This window comes from Andrographis paniculata, unplaced genomic scaffold, assembly GCF_009805555.1.
Source record: "Andrographis paniculata isolate CXL003 unplaced genomic scaffold, ASM980555v1 Contig34END, whole genome shotgun sequence".
Taxonomy (NCBI): Eukaryota; Viridiplantae; Streptophyta; class Magnoliopsida; order Lamiales; family Acanthaceae; genus Andrographis; species Andrographis paniculata.
The window spans coordinates 144,263-160,834 of record NW_026137567.1 but is presented as its reverse complement, the minus strand read 5'-3'; the positions used below and the strand labels follow the sequence as shown (position 1 = coordinate 160,834).

General features: G+C 32.0%; 2 protein-coding genes across 3 annotated transcripts; both read left to right on the top strand.

Moving 5' to 3' along the window:
* Positions 1 to 9,276: 9,276 nt before the first annotated feature.
* On the top strand, positions 9,277 to 10,614 carry LOC127248474 (zinc finger BED domain-containing protein DAYSLEEPER-like). 2 transcript variants are annotated; one of them, XM_051270829.1, is made up of 3 exons: positions 9,277 to 9,548; positions 9,871 to 10,190; positions 10,414 to 10,614. In XM_051270829.1, exons 1-3 carry the CDS (start codon positions 9,297 to 9,299, stop codon positions 10,448 to 10,450), a joined length of 609 nt encoding a protein of 202 aa, XP_051126786.1. In that variant the 5' UTR covers positions 9,277 to 9,296; the 3' UTR covers positions 10,451 to 10,614. The 2 variants fall into 2 exon arrangements, with proteins under 2 accessions (XP_051126786.1, XP_051126785.1); XM_051270828.1 differs by having other exon boundaries at positions 9,868 to 10,190.
* Positions 10,558 to 12,729, top strand: LOC127248834 (zinc finger BED domain-containing protein RICESLEEPER 1-like). The gene is made up of 3 exons (XM_051271376.1): positions 10,558 to 11,925; positions 12,015 to 12,078; positions 12,543 to 12,729. Exons 1-2 carry the CDS (start codon positions 10,558 to 10,560, stop codon positions 12,045 to 12,047), a joined length of 1,401 nt encoding a protein of 466 aa, XP_051127333.1. The 3' UTR covers positions 12,048 to 12,078; positions 12,543 to 12,729.
* The last annotated feature ends 3,843 nt before the right edge of the window (positions 12,730 to 16,572 follow it).

Sequence of the window (16,572 nt, the reverse complement as noted above, 5' to 3'; positions counted from 1 at the left end):
TATGAATCTTCAAGAAGCCGGAGCCCATCGAAAAATGCAAATTCAAGAGCTGGAGGAGATTCAACAAGAGGCATACGAGAATGCGATACTCTACAAGGGAAAGACAAAAGCCTTTCATGATCATCACATCTTCAGAAAAAAATTTGAGATCGGACAGAAAGTCTTATTATATCACTCTCGTCTTAAGCTTTTCCCTGGAAAGCTGCGCTCTAGGTGGATAGGGCCCTTTATTGTTACTAAACTTTTTCTTTATGGTGCAATGGAGATTCAGAGCTTAAGGACGGAGAAAATATTTGTGGTCAATGGACATCGTCTTAAGTCATATTACGAGGGATTCCCACTTGAATCTGTAGAGTTGGTGTCTCTCGCTGATGTCGAAGTTAAGGACTGAGACGCGACGAAGTCTAGATCAAAGACTATAAAGAAAAGCGCTTTTTGGGAGACAACCCAAAATCATTTAATTGCTTTCTTTAATTTTATTTGTTTTTATTGTTTAATTGCTAATAACACTTTTGATAGTTTTGTTTGGTTTAGTCGCCGCCTCCAACCTCCGGCGCCGTCGACTTCTTCCTCCCCTGCTCAGTCATCGCCGATCACCACATCCGCTCCTCTAAATGGCTTACGTTGGTTAGTTGTTTTCGCATGACTCAGGAGAACTTCAAGCCTCCCTAAAAATCACGATCAAATGAAGAGGTAACAAAGCTCCCAACTACTACACCCCCTATGGAATCCAGGGAAGTTCCTCTCTTCTTTTATTACTTTCTTTACATTGAGGACAATGCACACTTTAGGTGTGGGGAGAGTTATGCAAATTTTTGGGCAAAATTTTCATTTTTGTGCTATTTTTATGCCTTATTTGCTGTCTTTTCGCATATTTTTGAGATTAGTCTGAAGTGAGTCAAAGGTGATTTGTGTGATAGGTTAGTTTGGCATGACTAATGACATTTGATTGGTGATATGTTGAGTCAAGTCGACGTTTGAACCCTGTGAGAATTTGAGCCTATGTTCCAAAAGTCACATTAGAAAATAAATTGCATATATTCAAGCTTTTGGAAATTTTCTTTCATGTGTGATTTGTAGTGCTCAATTAGATGACCTAGAACTTGAGTGATTATGCATGTTGAACTTGCAACTATCGAGTCTTGTGTTTTGAAAATGATAAGGGCATTAGGTAACCCATTAAGCCTTTCTTTATTACCCAGCACAATATATTTCCCTAGTTAGCCCATTTGAGCCTTCTTAGCCTATTTTTTTCTTTTATAATAAACTGTTTTTTTAGCCTCATACCCTTCTTTCGATTGAGCCTTCTCCGATTTGAACCCTATGTTAGAAAGAATTACTTTAAGTCCATGTTGTGATGCACTTTATTTCTTCGGCACTAGTTAGAAACGAATTTTGGGTACGAATAAGTCACAGTATGAAGGAATAATTATGAGTAGTAAAAGTATATATATATATATATATAAAGACAAAAGCAAAAAAAAATAAAATCAAAAGAAAAAATAAAAAAAAAACATAAAAAAAAGAAATAAAAAATAAAAAATATATATATAAAAAAATGAAAAAAGAAACAAAAAAATAATACAAAAATAAATAAATAAATAATTTTCTTAATAAAGTATTTTCATTTAATTTCATTATTAAAGTTTGGGTAGTAAATAGAGTAAGGATTTCATTGTTTATGCCGATTTGTTTTTCATATGCTAGCATCGTGTTCTTAATTGTATTCTTTTCTGACATTGTTAGCTGTTGTTTATCCTTGTTTTCCTACCTATGACCATAAGCCCCGCTACAACCCTTATTGAAAGTCCCTTTGATTCTTCATGCTAGGTTCGAATATTTAAGTAAGGGAGATTTGATTTTTACTCAAGCCTATAAGATAATCTTTTGTTGCACTACATGAGTGTTGAGCAAATTATACACTTAATTCCTTCAGAGAGCATGTGCGAATACACTTTATCTTGTGAGGTTGACTTGGCTTGATGTGTTAAAATTCGGATTGAATTGGTTGTGTTGGATCCTCTTGTCATATCGAGTTGCCTGCGATTTCTTTGGCTTATTTCGAATATGTGCTTGAGGGCAAGCATGATCTAGGTGTGGGGAGAATTGATAGTTGGAAATCGCATGCGTTTTATGTTCATATCATATGCGATATTTGGGTGATTTTGATTGGATTCTACCTAATTTATATGCGAATTGTTTATTTGCTGTGTGCAGAGGGCAAATATTAAATTTGGCATAATTGGCAAAAAAAAGAAATAAAATTAATTAAAGGCCCAAAGCCCATCTACAAAATAATTAGGGCAAAAATCAAATAAGAAGGAAAAAAACACGCCTATTTGGAAGAGAGAACGGCTAGGGCAGAAACGCACAGGAGCAGGAGACTAACAGATTCATAGACCGCACAGGAGCAAATCGACAGAGAAGATTTCCCCCTCCCACTATGACTTTATCCTTCTCTTTTGTTCTTTGTTATTTGATTATGGAGTAGACACTTTTCTGGTTTGAGGGGTGATAATGTTTTGGTTCTTTTGTTTTGGAGATTCTTGATTTTCTTTATAAAAGTTCTTTTTGATTATCAATATTTGTCTAATTCTGATAATAGCGTTTGTGATTGTTAGATTGATTGAATATTTTGGTACCGATATTTAAATTAGTCTGATAATCTAAAGTCAATTCAAGTAGGATATCCGTAATTGTATTCGCACTTGAATAGGTGACAACCGGGTTGAATAGTTCCTTCCCGGGGGTTAGACAATCAAATCTAATTGCTCCTCCTAGGTAGTAATTGTTTTGAATTGGGTTATTCTAGATTGGAATGCGGTTAGGCAATATTCTTATGGGCGTACCTAGGTTTATTTGCTTAATTAGGGGTAGTTAACGGTCGTACCTTAATTACCTACACTGTAAGGAAAAATTGGTTGTCAGAGCTTGTTGATAACTATAACCAATTTATTGATACTTTAATAAGAATTAACTTTATTGAATTAATGATAAAATACAAGTGCCATAACTGCATCATCCCTTGAGCCAGACATCCCCTTGATAGTCAGTTCCCCCTTAATTTAATTGCTTTGTTATTTTATTTCATTAGATTATAAAAGAAAATTCCCCCTTTATTTACTGCATTAGAACACGAAAGAGTGAATCACACAATCCCTGTGGAGACGATCCCTTCCCCTATATTACATTAAATTGTGATCACGGATTAGGTGAAATATTTGATTGACCGCGCGACAGGTCACTCGGCTACGGGTGGTGTTCTTTTGGGCATTTGTTGGCGGCTTAGGGTGCGTCGAATCAACTCCCGCTACCTTTTTTCCTCAGCTAATATGTTGTGGAAGTGTCGCTTTAGGCAACCCTACAGTTGGAGATAGTTTAAACGGATTACCTTGCATCCGCTTTGATTTTAGTTGCTTCTCCACCTTTATGGCCAAGTGTACATCTCCTCGTGATCCACGTATTGGTACATCTCTACCGCATCAACAATATCCCTTTGAAGCCCATTCGAAAATCTAGACATTGTTTACTCCTGATCTTCACGGATATCGGCTTGTAGAAGAAGTGTTTCAAGCTCCTTATAGTACCCCTCCACTGACCCCACCCTTGTTGTATACTTTGAAATCTCCGCAATACTTCACGATGGTAATGAGGGGGAACAAACCTCTTTCGCATAAGTGTACGAAGTTCTGTCCAAGTACACACTAGAGCATCTCTATTTCTACGGCAGTTGATGCTCAATTGGTCCCACCATGCAAGGGCATAATTTGAAAACTCCATTATGGCCACGAGGGGTTTTTGTTGGTCACTTAATTTTTGAACATGAAAGATTAGTTATAACCTTCGTTCCCATTGTAAAAATGTTTCAGGGTCAGATTTTTCTTGTAACGGTGGCACTTGAAACTTGATCGAATGGATAGCTTCATCTCCATCCCGTCGGTTATGGTTATTATGATGCCTAGATCGTTGCCAATTTCTTTCAAACTCCTCATCATCGGGTTCGTCAAAGTTGTGTGGGGGTGGGGGCTGGATGTTGCATCTTGGCCTCCAATGCGGTTAAACATTATTTCGCCTATGAGCTTCAGGTAACGGTCGGATTTTCTCTTGGAACCTTTGTTGATTCTCTTCCAGTTGATCCATCCTATTATTCATAAATTCCAATCCAAAATGGTGAAGAGTTTTAAACTCTTGTAGAATGGTATTGAGAAGACCTTGTACATCAACTTGTTGAGAATTGGATCCTTCACCCCCTGCCACTAAAAATAGAAGAAAGAAAAAAAAAAAAAAGAAAATAACCTCACCAGAACTCTTGTGTATCACTCCACACCTTATGTACCTCTTCGTCTCGCAAAAAAGACTCAAATCAAATTGATGGAATTCACCCACAGACGATAGCCAAAAAATCCAAACAGCAGTGAAAGCAAAAGAAATATAAGTTCAGAATGGAAGTAGAAGACAAAGAATCTAAATAGGTTTTTTTTTTTGGTTTCTGGATAAAAGGAAAGATGATTTTAGAACTAGAAGTAAATAACAAATATCTTGAGATTTGACAATAACTTTTTTTTTTGCCATTTTTTCGCTTTTTTTTTGTGTTGTCTCTTGGTTAGCACATACTTTTTTATTGAAAGAAATTTGACTACAATCGACTTAAATTGATATAAAACTTGATCTTAAAGCCCTAATACCATATGACACGGCCCGACCGCGTATAATTATGCCCATAAGAATTTCCTTAGCCACAAAGTTCAATAGAGATTCAATGGTTCGGAGTATAGGTGAAAAAAGGGAGAATAAAGAAAAAGGATAGTGCAAAGAATGTGAATTAACATGGATGATAACCAACCATAAGAATAAATCTCGAACTTGAAATAAAAACCATAGTTAAAACACAAACAATAGGCTCGATCCCACTACAAAGGATTGGAAGCCACGAACCGATGGAATCACTCCAAAAACCAGATTTGACATAAGCGAGGATATAGAAGAAAAGATAGTGCAGAGAATGTGAATTAATATGGATGATAACCAACCACGAGAATAATTCTCAGACCTGAAATCAAACCATAGATTAGAACACAAACAAGCAAAGGATTGGAAGCCACGAACTGATGGAATCACTCCAAAGATCCGATTTGAGACTCTAAATGCGAGGAAATCACATCCTAACACTAGAAAATTATAAATTTGAAATTTGATTCAAGATATAAAAAATTTCCATTACAATGATAGGCAATGGCCTTATATAGAGGTCATTGAGGAAAATAAAAGACAACAAATAGTAAAGAAAACAAACCAAAAGGTAAGTCTAACTATAAAGAAATAAATAATTAGTAAAGTTTTAGATATTGAATTATACTATATGGAAACTTATAATAAAAGGAAATATATATTAAGGTAACTTCTAGAAGCCTCCATAAGTGATGATTCCCTTGATAATCTTTCATGATTAGCGATTCTTTTGATCTTTCAATTGGGATTCTTGCGGGTCCCATTGAAGGAGCGTTAGGCGAGGGCTAAGTGGTCTCCAAGCATCATCCTTAAATTGATTCTCCATGAAAAGTCGTCCGGTCAATGCAGTGACGGATTCTTGAAACTGACGAGCTCGGCTTCAAGTGATGGGTCCCACGGGCATTTGAATCTTTGAAGATTGGACGTCCTTGCCACTTTCTTCCATTTAGAAGGAAAATGATTAATAAGTTTTTGAATAATAATACTACAATTACTGATAAATAAGCAAAATTGTTCATAATTTCTCTGTGATTTCGATATTCAGTGCAAAACCTCCCTATACTTTAAAAATTGCATGGTGTCCCCTTATAGTTTAAAAAAGTTGCATGAAACTCCAACACCATGAAACCTCCCTTGTGTGATGAGAAGATGATTTTCTATTTATATTTTTTGCATGGTGGAGGGTTTTATACAACATTTTTTTAAGTATAAGGGAACGCCATGTAATTTTTAAAGTAAACTGGGGATATTCACTTAGTTTCAAAAACACACAGGGGTTTTATGCAATATTTTTAAAAGTATAAGGGGGTGTTATGCAATTTTTAAAATAAATAAAAAATTTACGCCGAGTTCGAAACTACGAGGAAATTATGGCAATTTTTCCATTATAAATACTCCGGAAGTATTGAGGATGAGTATATATTGAATAATTAATTTACTGAGACAATATATATAAACTAGTATTAGGTGAGCAATTTGGGCCGGCCCGGATTTGAAACCCATCCTCAAATTTTGATGAAATATAAAATTTACCAGCTATGATTTGATTTATGTTATTATTATTTTTAATTAATATACATATTAATATATTAAATTTTAAGTATTAATTATAACAAATCAGATCAGGCAAGATACGATCTGAACTTCATGGGCTGAGCACAGCCGAATGTTCGACTGTGTTTATTTTCCAACGCCTCTAAGTAGTATGTATCCGGTGCTATATATCAACATTTACATAAATTGATATATAATTTAATTTTAAACTATAAATAATACTAGTAGTATTTTGAGAAACAATTTTTTGAAGAAGAGCTAGTTTGACCTGTCAAAAAATAAATTTAGGTATTTGATAAATTAGCTTTTTGAAAAAGCTTTTTGGACCTAAAAAACTAATTTTTGAAAAGCTCATCTACCCAGCATTTTGAAAGAGCTTTTTTATTTTAATTTTGGTTATTCTTTATTTACTCTTAAAACTTAATTATTTATTTTATACATATAAAAATATTTAAATAGTATTATTTATTAATTATTTTTAATCTATTTAATATATTAAATTATATTTTAAAATTTATAAATTTAAAATAATGACTATTATTAATTATTACATATAAATTATTTTATTTGTAAAATATATAAATTTTTATAACTAAATCAAATAAAAAAACAAATGTTATTAATTTATTTATATATATTAAAACAATAATTAACATAATAAAAATAGATATACAAAATATTTATTATTTTATAATTTACATAATTTTAATAAAAAATTATTATTTTTTAGTAAAAATAATTTTCTCAAATCTAAATAATAAAAATAAAAATAAATATTTTATAATATTTTTATAATTTTCAATAATTAATAAACAACTAATGTTAAACAGTTGTTTTACCAAACACTTTAATACAAACTGCTAATTGAATCAACTAGTCAACACAGCTAATTAAATAAATTAACAACTAATAGCTAATTAAATGAGCTAATAACTAATTGACATACGCACCTTAAACTTTTTTTATATAAAAATAGTCAAAATTATTTCCCAACAGAATAGGCAATAAACATAAATTAATATATAGAATAAAAACATAAGAAAAGTCAATGAGATAGAAAATAAACTAATGTAAAAATATAAAATTTAGATTTAAAGAATATATAAAATAAAAAAATATAAATAAAAAATATAATAAATCCAAATGAAAACAACAATATTAACTAATGAGAATATATATAAGTTTTGTAAAATTCATATATTAATTTAAATTCAAATAATATACTGTATCCGTCCCAATTCAAAATATTATTTTTATCGATTTCGTCCGTCTCACTTTAAAGTATTCATTTTCTATTTTAGAAAAAATAATCATACAATAATAGTAAAATAACATTAACTTTTACTTAAATTATAAATATACATATGCAATTACTTATACATAAAGTCAAACGGGAAAAATGTCAAAACTTCTTACAAACTTCCACCAACTAATAAAATACTCCATTTGTCCCTTTTGAAAGGGGTCCTTTGGAATTTTGTAGTAAATTAAAAAATAATAGTATTTTATTGGTCGGTGGAGGTGTGTAAGAAATTTTTGATATTTTTGCCCTTTGACTTTTTGTATAAAGTAATTTTATGCGTAATAGTATGTTTGCAATTTAAGTAAAATTATGAGTATTTTGGTATTAGTGTAGAATTACTTTTTCTAAAATAGGAAAGTAATACTTTGAAATGGGACAAACGAAAATGATAAAAAAAATACTTTGAATTGAGACGAAAAAAGTACTATTATTTTTTAATCTATTGCAAAATTTTAAATAACTCCTTTAAAATGAAGCGCATGGAGTAATTTAAATTAAAAAAATCACTCATCCAGACCATATTGAATTGAAAAGTGAAATGAATTTGAAAATAATTCATAATTATAGTGAGAAAAAAGAGAATTTTTTATTACTATTATCTATCGTTTCCTATACGTTGTTAGTATAAAAAATATAAATAGTATAAAAAAAATTAAAATATTCAGTAAACAAAATAAAACACAAATATAGAATATTAGATAATGTGAATATAAAGTCTAAAACAATTGCAGCCCACTTTTATACATGTATGCTACTGTCTAAACATTTATTTAACAATGATAAAAATATTAAAAATTTCTCTTTTTCTAACGGATATGCTTGGTTTTTTTTTTTTAATTGTATTTTTAACTTAATATGAATTTTGCAGTTGGGCTAGCTAGACCGATTCCTATGTATGAATGAGTTAGTACATGCTATCGAGATTGAATAATGGTTAAGTGAACTAAATAGATTATTCATATCAACAATATGTACATTTTTTTTAAGAATGAGTGAGGACAAAAGCGCATTCGAAGTACTCCTTGACACGGCCGTCAAAGCTTAGAAAAAAAGATTATTGAATATGGACTTGCTAGATATTACAATTCTCTTGTATCCGACTCAAAGGTCACCCAACCGAGTCATCCCAATGTTAGGATCACAAGAACCGGAACTTCAAAACTAAGACAACAAAAAATTATGGAAGAATCTCAAAATTACCTTATTATATATACTTTTATTATAAGTTTCCATATAGTATAATTCCATATCTAAAACTTCCCTTATTATTTGTTTCCTTATAGTTAGACTTACCTTTTGTTTTTTTTTTTTTTATTAATTATTGTATGTTATTGTCCTCAAAGACACCTATATAAGGTCATTGCCTATCATTAGGGGTGGAAATAGGCCAGGCGGCCTGTCAGGGGCCTATGACCTGGCCTACATCAAGCCTGGCCTGGCCTGTTCTATTTATTAGAAAGGCCAGGTTCAGATTTTTGTTAAAGCCTGTTTATATATACAGAATAGGCTTAGGCTTATGAAAAAACCTATTTACTAAACAGGCCGGCCTGTTTAATAATAATATTATTATTATATAAAATTATTTTTTATTATTATAAAATAAGAATAGTTTTATATATAATAATGATATATAAAAAAAAAAATTTAATTATAAATTTATTATAAAAAACAAAAATAAAAATAATTTTTATCCCAATAAAAAATTTCAAATATGAACAACTACTGCACACATGTTCCTTTTTTTGTTTCTTTTATCATAATTCAAATATTATCCCGCTGTAAACTGAACAACAACTGTCCATATTCCTTTTCCACCGCTGCAAGCCTGCAACTGCTGCCAGACCTCCACGCCGTCCAGGGTTTTGCAATCTTCTTCACAGAGACCCACTACTTTTCTTTTTCCTTCTTCTGTCTTCATCGCCTCTTCTTTTTTATTGCTACCGGTGGAATTTGGAAAAATAAGGTAAATATCGTTTTTATATGTTTTTTTTCGTTATTTTTATTTAGATATGAATTTCAATATATATATTTTTTGTTTTTTTGTTATATTTTATTTATCTTATATATTTTTTTATGACGTTTTTTTTGGTTTTTTATAACGTCATTTTTTTAAAATAGTTTTGTTATTTTATTTTTGTGTTTTATATTATTTAGATTAAAATGAAAATTTTATATTTTTGTAGAAAAATATAAGATATATATTTACAAGAATGAACAGTTTCTGATATTTTCGTTTATAATGTATATCATTAATTAAATAAATTTTTTTATTTATTTTGAAGCAGGATATGGCTTCGATGGATGAAACAAATATTTTTGATCTTCCATCTGATACACACAATAGTATATCAGTGGATTCCCTTTCAAGCCAACCTGTGGATGATAACAGAAATGAAGACGAAAGGAATTCAAATCAAGCAAATGAAGGTGCCAATAGGAAAAAAAGGAAAAAAACTTCAATTGTGTGGAATGACTTTGATGAAATTCAAGTTGCTGAAGGTGTTAAGAAAGCTATTTGCAAATACTGTAAAAATGCATTTGCTACTGGGGGAAGAGGTGCGAGCACAAGCCATCTAAAGAGACATTCAGAAGGGTGTTTGCAGAGGTCAGTACAAATGGCTTCACAAAAGACACAAAAGAAACAATGTGTCATTCCTTTTAAGCCATCCAATTCAAGTAATCCGTTTATAAGTCCGGGGTTTAGATTTTCTAATGAAAAGATGAGGGAAGTCATTGCCACTTCTATTATGGTACATGAGTATCCTTTTAGCATTGTAGAAGACGATGCTTTTATATGGTCATTTCAGTATGCGAACCCTGAATTTCAGAAAGTTTCTCGTAAGACGATACGAAGTGATTGCATAGCAATATATGAAGCAGAAAGAAAAGCATTGAAGGAATTATTAAAGAGTGTGAGCAAGATTAGCTTGACAACAGATATGTGGAAATCCAGTCATCAAGTGATTGAATATATGGTAATCACTGGTCATTTTATAGATTCTGGGTGGAAGCTTCAGAAAAGAATTTTAAGCTTTGTCAAGGTGCCTGCTCCAAGGCGAGGAATTGATGTAGCCAATGCCATTTTCAAATGTTTGAAGGCTTGGGGGATCGAAGATAAAGTGTTCTCAGTATCAGTTGACAATGCTTCATATAATGACTCGTGCTTGAGGTATCTAAAAGACTACATATCACGCAGCACCAAGCTTGTCCTCGATGGAGCTCTATTTCATGTTAGATGTTGTGCACACATATTGAATCTTTTGGTGCAAGATGGGCTTAGTCGAATCAAAGATATCATCCATAATGTTCGTGAAAGTGTGAAGTATGTAAACTTCAATGATTCAAGATTGAAGAGTTTTGGTGAAGTAGTTGAACAAAAGCATCTAAAAGAAAGGAAGTTGATAATTGATTGTCCAACAAGGTGGAATTCTACATATCACATGTTAGCCGCTGCTTTAAAATTCAAGATTGTCTTCTCAGAATACCAAGAAAGAGAACCTCATTATACATTTGCACCTTCAAATGAAGATTGGGAGAAAGTCGAGAAAGTTTGTAAACTTTTAGAGGTTTTCAACTTAGCTACCAATTTAATATCTGGAAGTGAATATCCTACTGCCAACTTGTATCTTTCAGAGGTCTGGAAAGTGAAGCAAGTAATTGATGATGCGACAAAGGATGATGATCTTTTTATGATACAAATGGCAACGCAAATGAAAGAAAAGTTTGATAAATATTGGGGTGAGTGCAATCTATTGATGGCTGTTGCAAATGTATTGGATCCGAGAGTTAAATTTCATGGTGTTGAAATATGTTTTCCAATGATATACAAGTCTGAAGAAGTTGCTGCCGAGTATGTGAACAAAGTGCGTGCTTCACTGCAACAACTATATAATGATTATGTGGCCTTAAGTGTTGAAGAATCATCCTCAAGTCAGTGCAATATGGCTAACATCTCCTCTGCCACCACCCAATCTGAATCTGCGATAGTTACTGGGTTTGATCAAATTATGAGTCTTGTAAAAGCAAAAGAAGCAATTCCTGTATCAAAATCTGAATTGGATGCCTATCTCGAGGACAGTGTTTATATTCCTGATGGAAATATGTCTTCATTTTGTGCCTTGGAGTGGTGGAGGAACAACAGCATGAAATATAAAGTTTTATCGAAGATGGCTGCTGATGTACTTGCGATTCCAATATCAACGGTAGCTTCAGAGTCTACATTTAGTGCTGGAGGTAGAATTATAGATGAATATCGTTCAAGATTGAATGAAGAATCTATTGAGACACTAATTTGTGGAGGAGATTGGCTTCGACATAAATACAACTTGAAAAAAAAGAAGGTAAATTTTATTATTAACTGTCTTTTCTTTATCTTATTCATCACCCACAATATATTTTTTTCTAATAAAAATATTTCTCTCATTTGAAGGTGAATGAGTCTTTGAAGGAGATAAGCTTATAGATTAAAGAAGTTCTTTAATACTTTGGTTGCGGTACGTTTTAAATTTATAATATTTTCTGAAATTTTTTATACAGATTAATTGTTTGAAAATCTGATTTTTTTAGTAAGATATTGTTGTTGCATGATGTATTTTGGGAGGATTCAACTTTGATTTTCTGAAATTTGTTGCAGGATGTATTGTTTGAAATATTTAGATAGGTTTGCAGGTGGTTGTTTTGATATTACAATTATTTATTTATTTTTTTAAAATATTTGGATAGATTTGCAGGTGCTGAAATTTTAAATTTTGATTTCAGGAGTGGAAATGCTAATGTCCAGAAGATATTATTGATCTATTTGCTATTTTTCTCTTGAAACTTTTATTGTATTGGTAAGTAAGATATTCCTTTTTTCTTTTTGTTCTAATATAATTTTTTGATGCTTTGCGTAATTTATATATAGAAGGAAGAAATTTCAGATATAATACTAATTTGATCAACTTTTGTACTTGAACAGATTTAATGGTTTCAGAAACTTTGGGGGAATTTGCAATTCTTGTGGCTTGTGGCCTGTGGGTGACGTGAACTTGAAAAACTATGTTATTAATTTCTAAATATTTTTGTCGAATTTTTTAATATTGCTTCTGAGTTAGCGTTGCTTATTTCTTTGTTAGAACAATCAGCTTAATGACAATAGATTGATGTAAACTGTTTTTTTTTTTAATGTCATTATGCAGTAATTTCTATCAGCTTTTGTCTGGAGTTTGCAAGACTTATTCCCAATAATTATATATATATATTTGAATGAATTGTAATATACGTTTTTTTGCAAATTATTAGTATAATATATTGTATTTTTATATGGCAATAAAAATGATTATTTTTGTCATTAAAAAACAGAATTTTTTATTTTTTTATATATAATATAAATAATTGTATCTGTTTTATTTTTTATTTATAGTACGAAATTTACAAAAAATAATAATAATAATAATAATAATAAATTATTATGTAGCCTTTTAAACAGGCTCGTAGGCCAGGCCAGCCTTTTAAAAAGGCCAGGCTCAGGCTTTAAAAATATTTTTTTTCAGGCTGGTAGGCCAGGCTCAGGCCATATCTTTTTAAGACAGGCCAAGCCTATTTAACCAAAGCCTGGCCTGGCCTGGCCTATTTCCACCCCTACCTATCATTGTAATAGAGTAGAGTGAATTTTGAATAAAATTTTCTTATTGTTTCCTCTCAATATTTGTCTAGTGTTAGGATATGATTTTCTTCCACTTAGATATTTCAAATGGGGTCTTTGGAGTGATTCCATTGGTTTGTGGTTTCCAATCCTTTGCAGTGGGATTTAACCTATTATTTGTGTTTTAATTTATGGTTTGATTTCAGGTCCGAAACTTATTCTCGTGGTTGGTTATCATATATATTAATTTACATTCTCTACACTATCAATTCTTCTTTATCCTTCATTCTTTCAAATCGGGTCTTTGGAGTGATTCCATCAGTTCTTGGCTTCCAATCCTTTGCCGTGGGATTAGCCTATAGTTTGTGTTTTAGCCTATGGTTTGATTTCAAGTCCGAGCCTTTCTCGTGGTTGGTTATTATCAGTAATTCACATTCCCTACACTATATTTTCTTCTTGACTCTATTTTCTTTGATCCATATTCTTAATCCATTGGTTCTATTGAATTTTATAGCTAAGGAAATTATTTTGGGCATAATTATGCACAGTCGGGCCGTGTAATCTGGTATCAGAGCCATGTGCTCAAGTTTTCTATCAACCTGAGTTATCCTTAGTCGATTATGTTCAAAAACATTAATTTTTGGTATTTGTCACCATCTCGTTCTTTATAATTTTTTTCCTACTTTGCGTTAGAGTTTTCTCGATATTGTCTTTGGGAAAATTGAGTCTTCTTGTGAGTCGTAGAGTCGATGAATATCGTGTTCGGGAGAACAAGAGTACTTTTCAAGAAGAAGGATATGATGCGGCCATCCAAGCTCAGAAAAAAAAAAGATTATTGAAGATGGACTTGCTAGACATTACAATTCTTTTGTATCCGACTCAAAAGTGACCCAACCAAGTCATCCTGAGACCAGGATCACAAGAACCAGGACTTTAGGACTAAGACAACAAATAATTATGGAAGAATCTCAAAGTTACCTTATTAAATGTTACCTTTTATTATAATTTTCCATATAGTATAATTCCATATCTAAAACTTTTCTTATTATTTGATTCCTTATAGTTAGACTTACCTTTAGGTTTGTTTCATTTATTATTTATTGCATTTTCTTTTTCTCAAGGACCTCTATATAAGGTCCTTGTCTATCATTGTAATAGAGTAGAGTGAATCTTGAAGTAAATTTCTTTATTGTTCCCTCTCAATATTTTTCTAGTGCTAGGATGTGATTTCCTCCCACTTTGATATTTTAAATCGGGTTTTTGGAGTGATTCCATCAGTTCGTGGCTTCTAATCCTTTGCAGTGAGATTTAACCTATTGTTTGTGTTTTAACCTGTGGTTTGATTTCAAGTTCGAGACTTATTCTCGTGGTTGGTTATCATCCATATTAATTCACATTCTCTGCACTATCTTTTCTTTTTTACCTTCCCTTCTTTAAAATCGGGTCTTTGGAGTGATTCTATTGGTTTGTGGCTTCCACTCTTTTGCAGTGGGATTTAGCCTATTGTTTGTGTTTTAACTATGGTTTTGATTTCAGGTCTGAGACTTATTCTCGTGGTTGGTTATCATCTATACCAATTCACATTCTTTGCACTATATTTTCTTCGTCATTCTTTTTTCTTTTATCCATATTCTTAATCCATTGGTTCTATTGAACTTTATGGCTAAGGAAATTATTCTTAGCATATTATACACGGTCGGGCCATGTCACATATACAATAAGGAATCTCACATGTCTCTTACATGCATGGGGGACCCATTAGGCTAGTAGTTGTCTCTCATTGACAGATTCTTCATATAATCCATTCCACATTGGGAAACCTATCCACTATCCCCTTTTATCACTCCTATAAATAGGGGGTTTTGGATGCTTTGTAAGAAAAACCAAACAAAACTACATTTTTATGAATATTTGATCATTTATGATCATTTCTTTTTATGGAAGTTAAGCTTGTTAGAAATACTTCACTTTTAGTATAATATTTCCTAAAATGCAATTTCATTGCATGCTTCATGAGGTTTAGTTTTAAAATTCGGGTTTGAGTGTAAAACCTGAAGTCCGTGGCATTTTGGGAAGGTGAAAGAGCTCTCCAAAGTGTCGACCAAGGTGGTGCCTTCATAGAAAATGATTCGGTGCTAGAAGGGTATTGGGTCATGCCTACGATAGTATTTAATTAGGTTTGACTCTCTTTCGATTATTCTTTATCTTGCTTTATTCAGTCCGTTTAGTTTATTAATTCTCTTTTTTTGCTTAATTAGTGTCATGGACCGAATTGATCAATTACACAAAACACAGAACAAACTACTAAGCGAAACTAACTAGTAAAGCAACAAGAAAGAACAAACTACTAAACGGAAATAATTAACCAAGAAAAAAGAACAAATTAACTAAACATAACGAATAAAGCGAGAAAAAAGATAGTCAAAAGAGAATTAAACCTAAGTAAATACAACATAAGCACGACCTGATACTCTTCTAGTATCGAACTATCCTCTACGAAGGCACCACCTCAGTTGACACTTTGGAAAGCTCTTCCACCTTCCTCAAATGCCATGAACTTGAGGTTTTATATTCAAACCCGAATTTTGAAACTAAACCCCATATAGCATGCAATGGAATTGCATTCCATGAAATATTAGAGTAAAAGAGAAAGTATTGCTATCAAGCATAACTTTCCATAAAAAGAAAATAATTATAAATGATCAAATATTTATTAAAATATAATTTTTCTTGGTGTGTAATACAAAGCACCCAAGGGAACCTATTTATAGGGAGTGGGGTAAGGGGATAGTTGATATGTTTTTCCATGTGGGATAGAAAAATCTCTCAAAGTGAGACAACTAAACCTAATGATCCCCCATGCATGTCAGAGACATGTGACAGATCCTATTATATATATATGTCTCAAGAGATGGTCCCCCCAATTTGTGCATGTGCAATCCAATTTTAATGTAATTACATATTAAACCTCTATTTTTAGCATACTTCTAGGTTTGCATAACTTTTCCGTTAGTTGTCCGATTGAGGTGTTGCAAGCTTCAACATCGGCATTCCTGAACAAGTCTTTGGCCATTCTAACATGGGAATCAATTGTTCCCCAACTTTTAATCTTCATAATCAAACCTTGTAATTTGTCAACGCATGGTGTCTGTTGGGTTCTCGAAGCTGGTCCGACATGAAGTATTGGAATTGTGAATCTTCGCGTCCGGACATCCATGTCATCACTCAGGTTTCACCTTTACGACTGACACGGCCCGACCATTTTTTTATCCAAAAATTTTAATAGAACCAAAGGATTTTGAATATGGATGAAAGAAAATAGAACAAAAAAGAAAAGATAGTGCAAAGAATGTGAATTAGCATG

Excerpts from the sequence above, each read along its gene's own strand:
- LOC127248474 (XM_051270828.1), top strand. The coding sequence starts at position 9,297 with ATGAACAACTACTGCACACATGTTCCTTTTTTTGTTTCTTTTATCATA. Across the intron at positions 9,549-9,867 it reads GTGGAATTTGGAAAAATAAG|CAGGATATGGCTTCGATGGA; the intron begins GTAAATATCGTT and ends TTTATTTTGAAG. Across the intron at positions 10,191-10,413 it reads TCAGAAGGGTGTTTGCAGAG|AAAGTTTCTCGTAAGACGAT; the intron begins GTCAGTACAAAT and ends CCTGAATTTCAG.
- LOC127248834 (XM_051271376.1), top strand. The coding sequence starts at position 10,558 with ATGGTAATCACTGGTCATTTTATAGATTCTGGGTGGAAGCTTCAGAAA. Across the intron at positions 11,926-12,014 it reads ACAACTTGAAAAAAAAGAAG|GTGAATGAGTCTTTGAAGGA; the intron begins GTAAATTTTATT and ends TCTCATTTGAAG.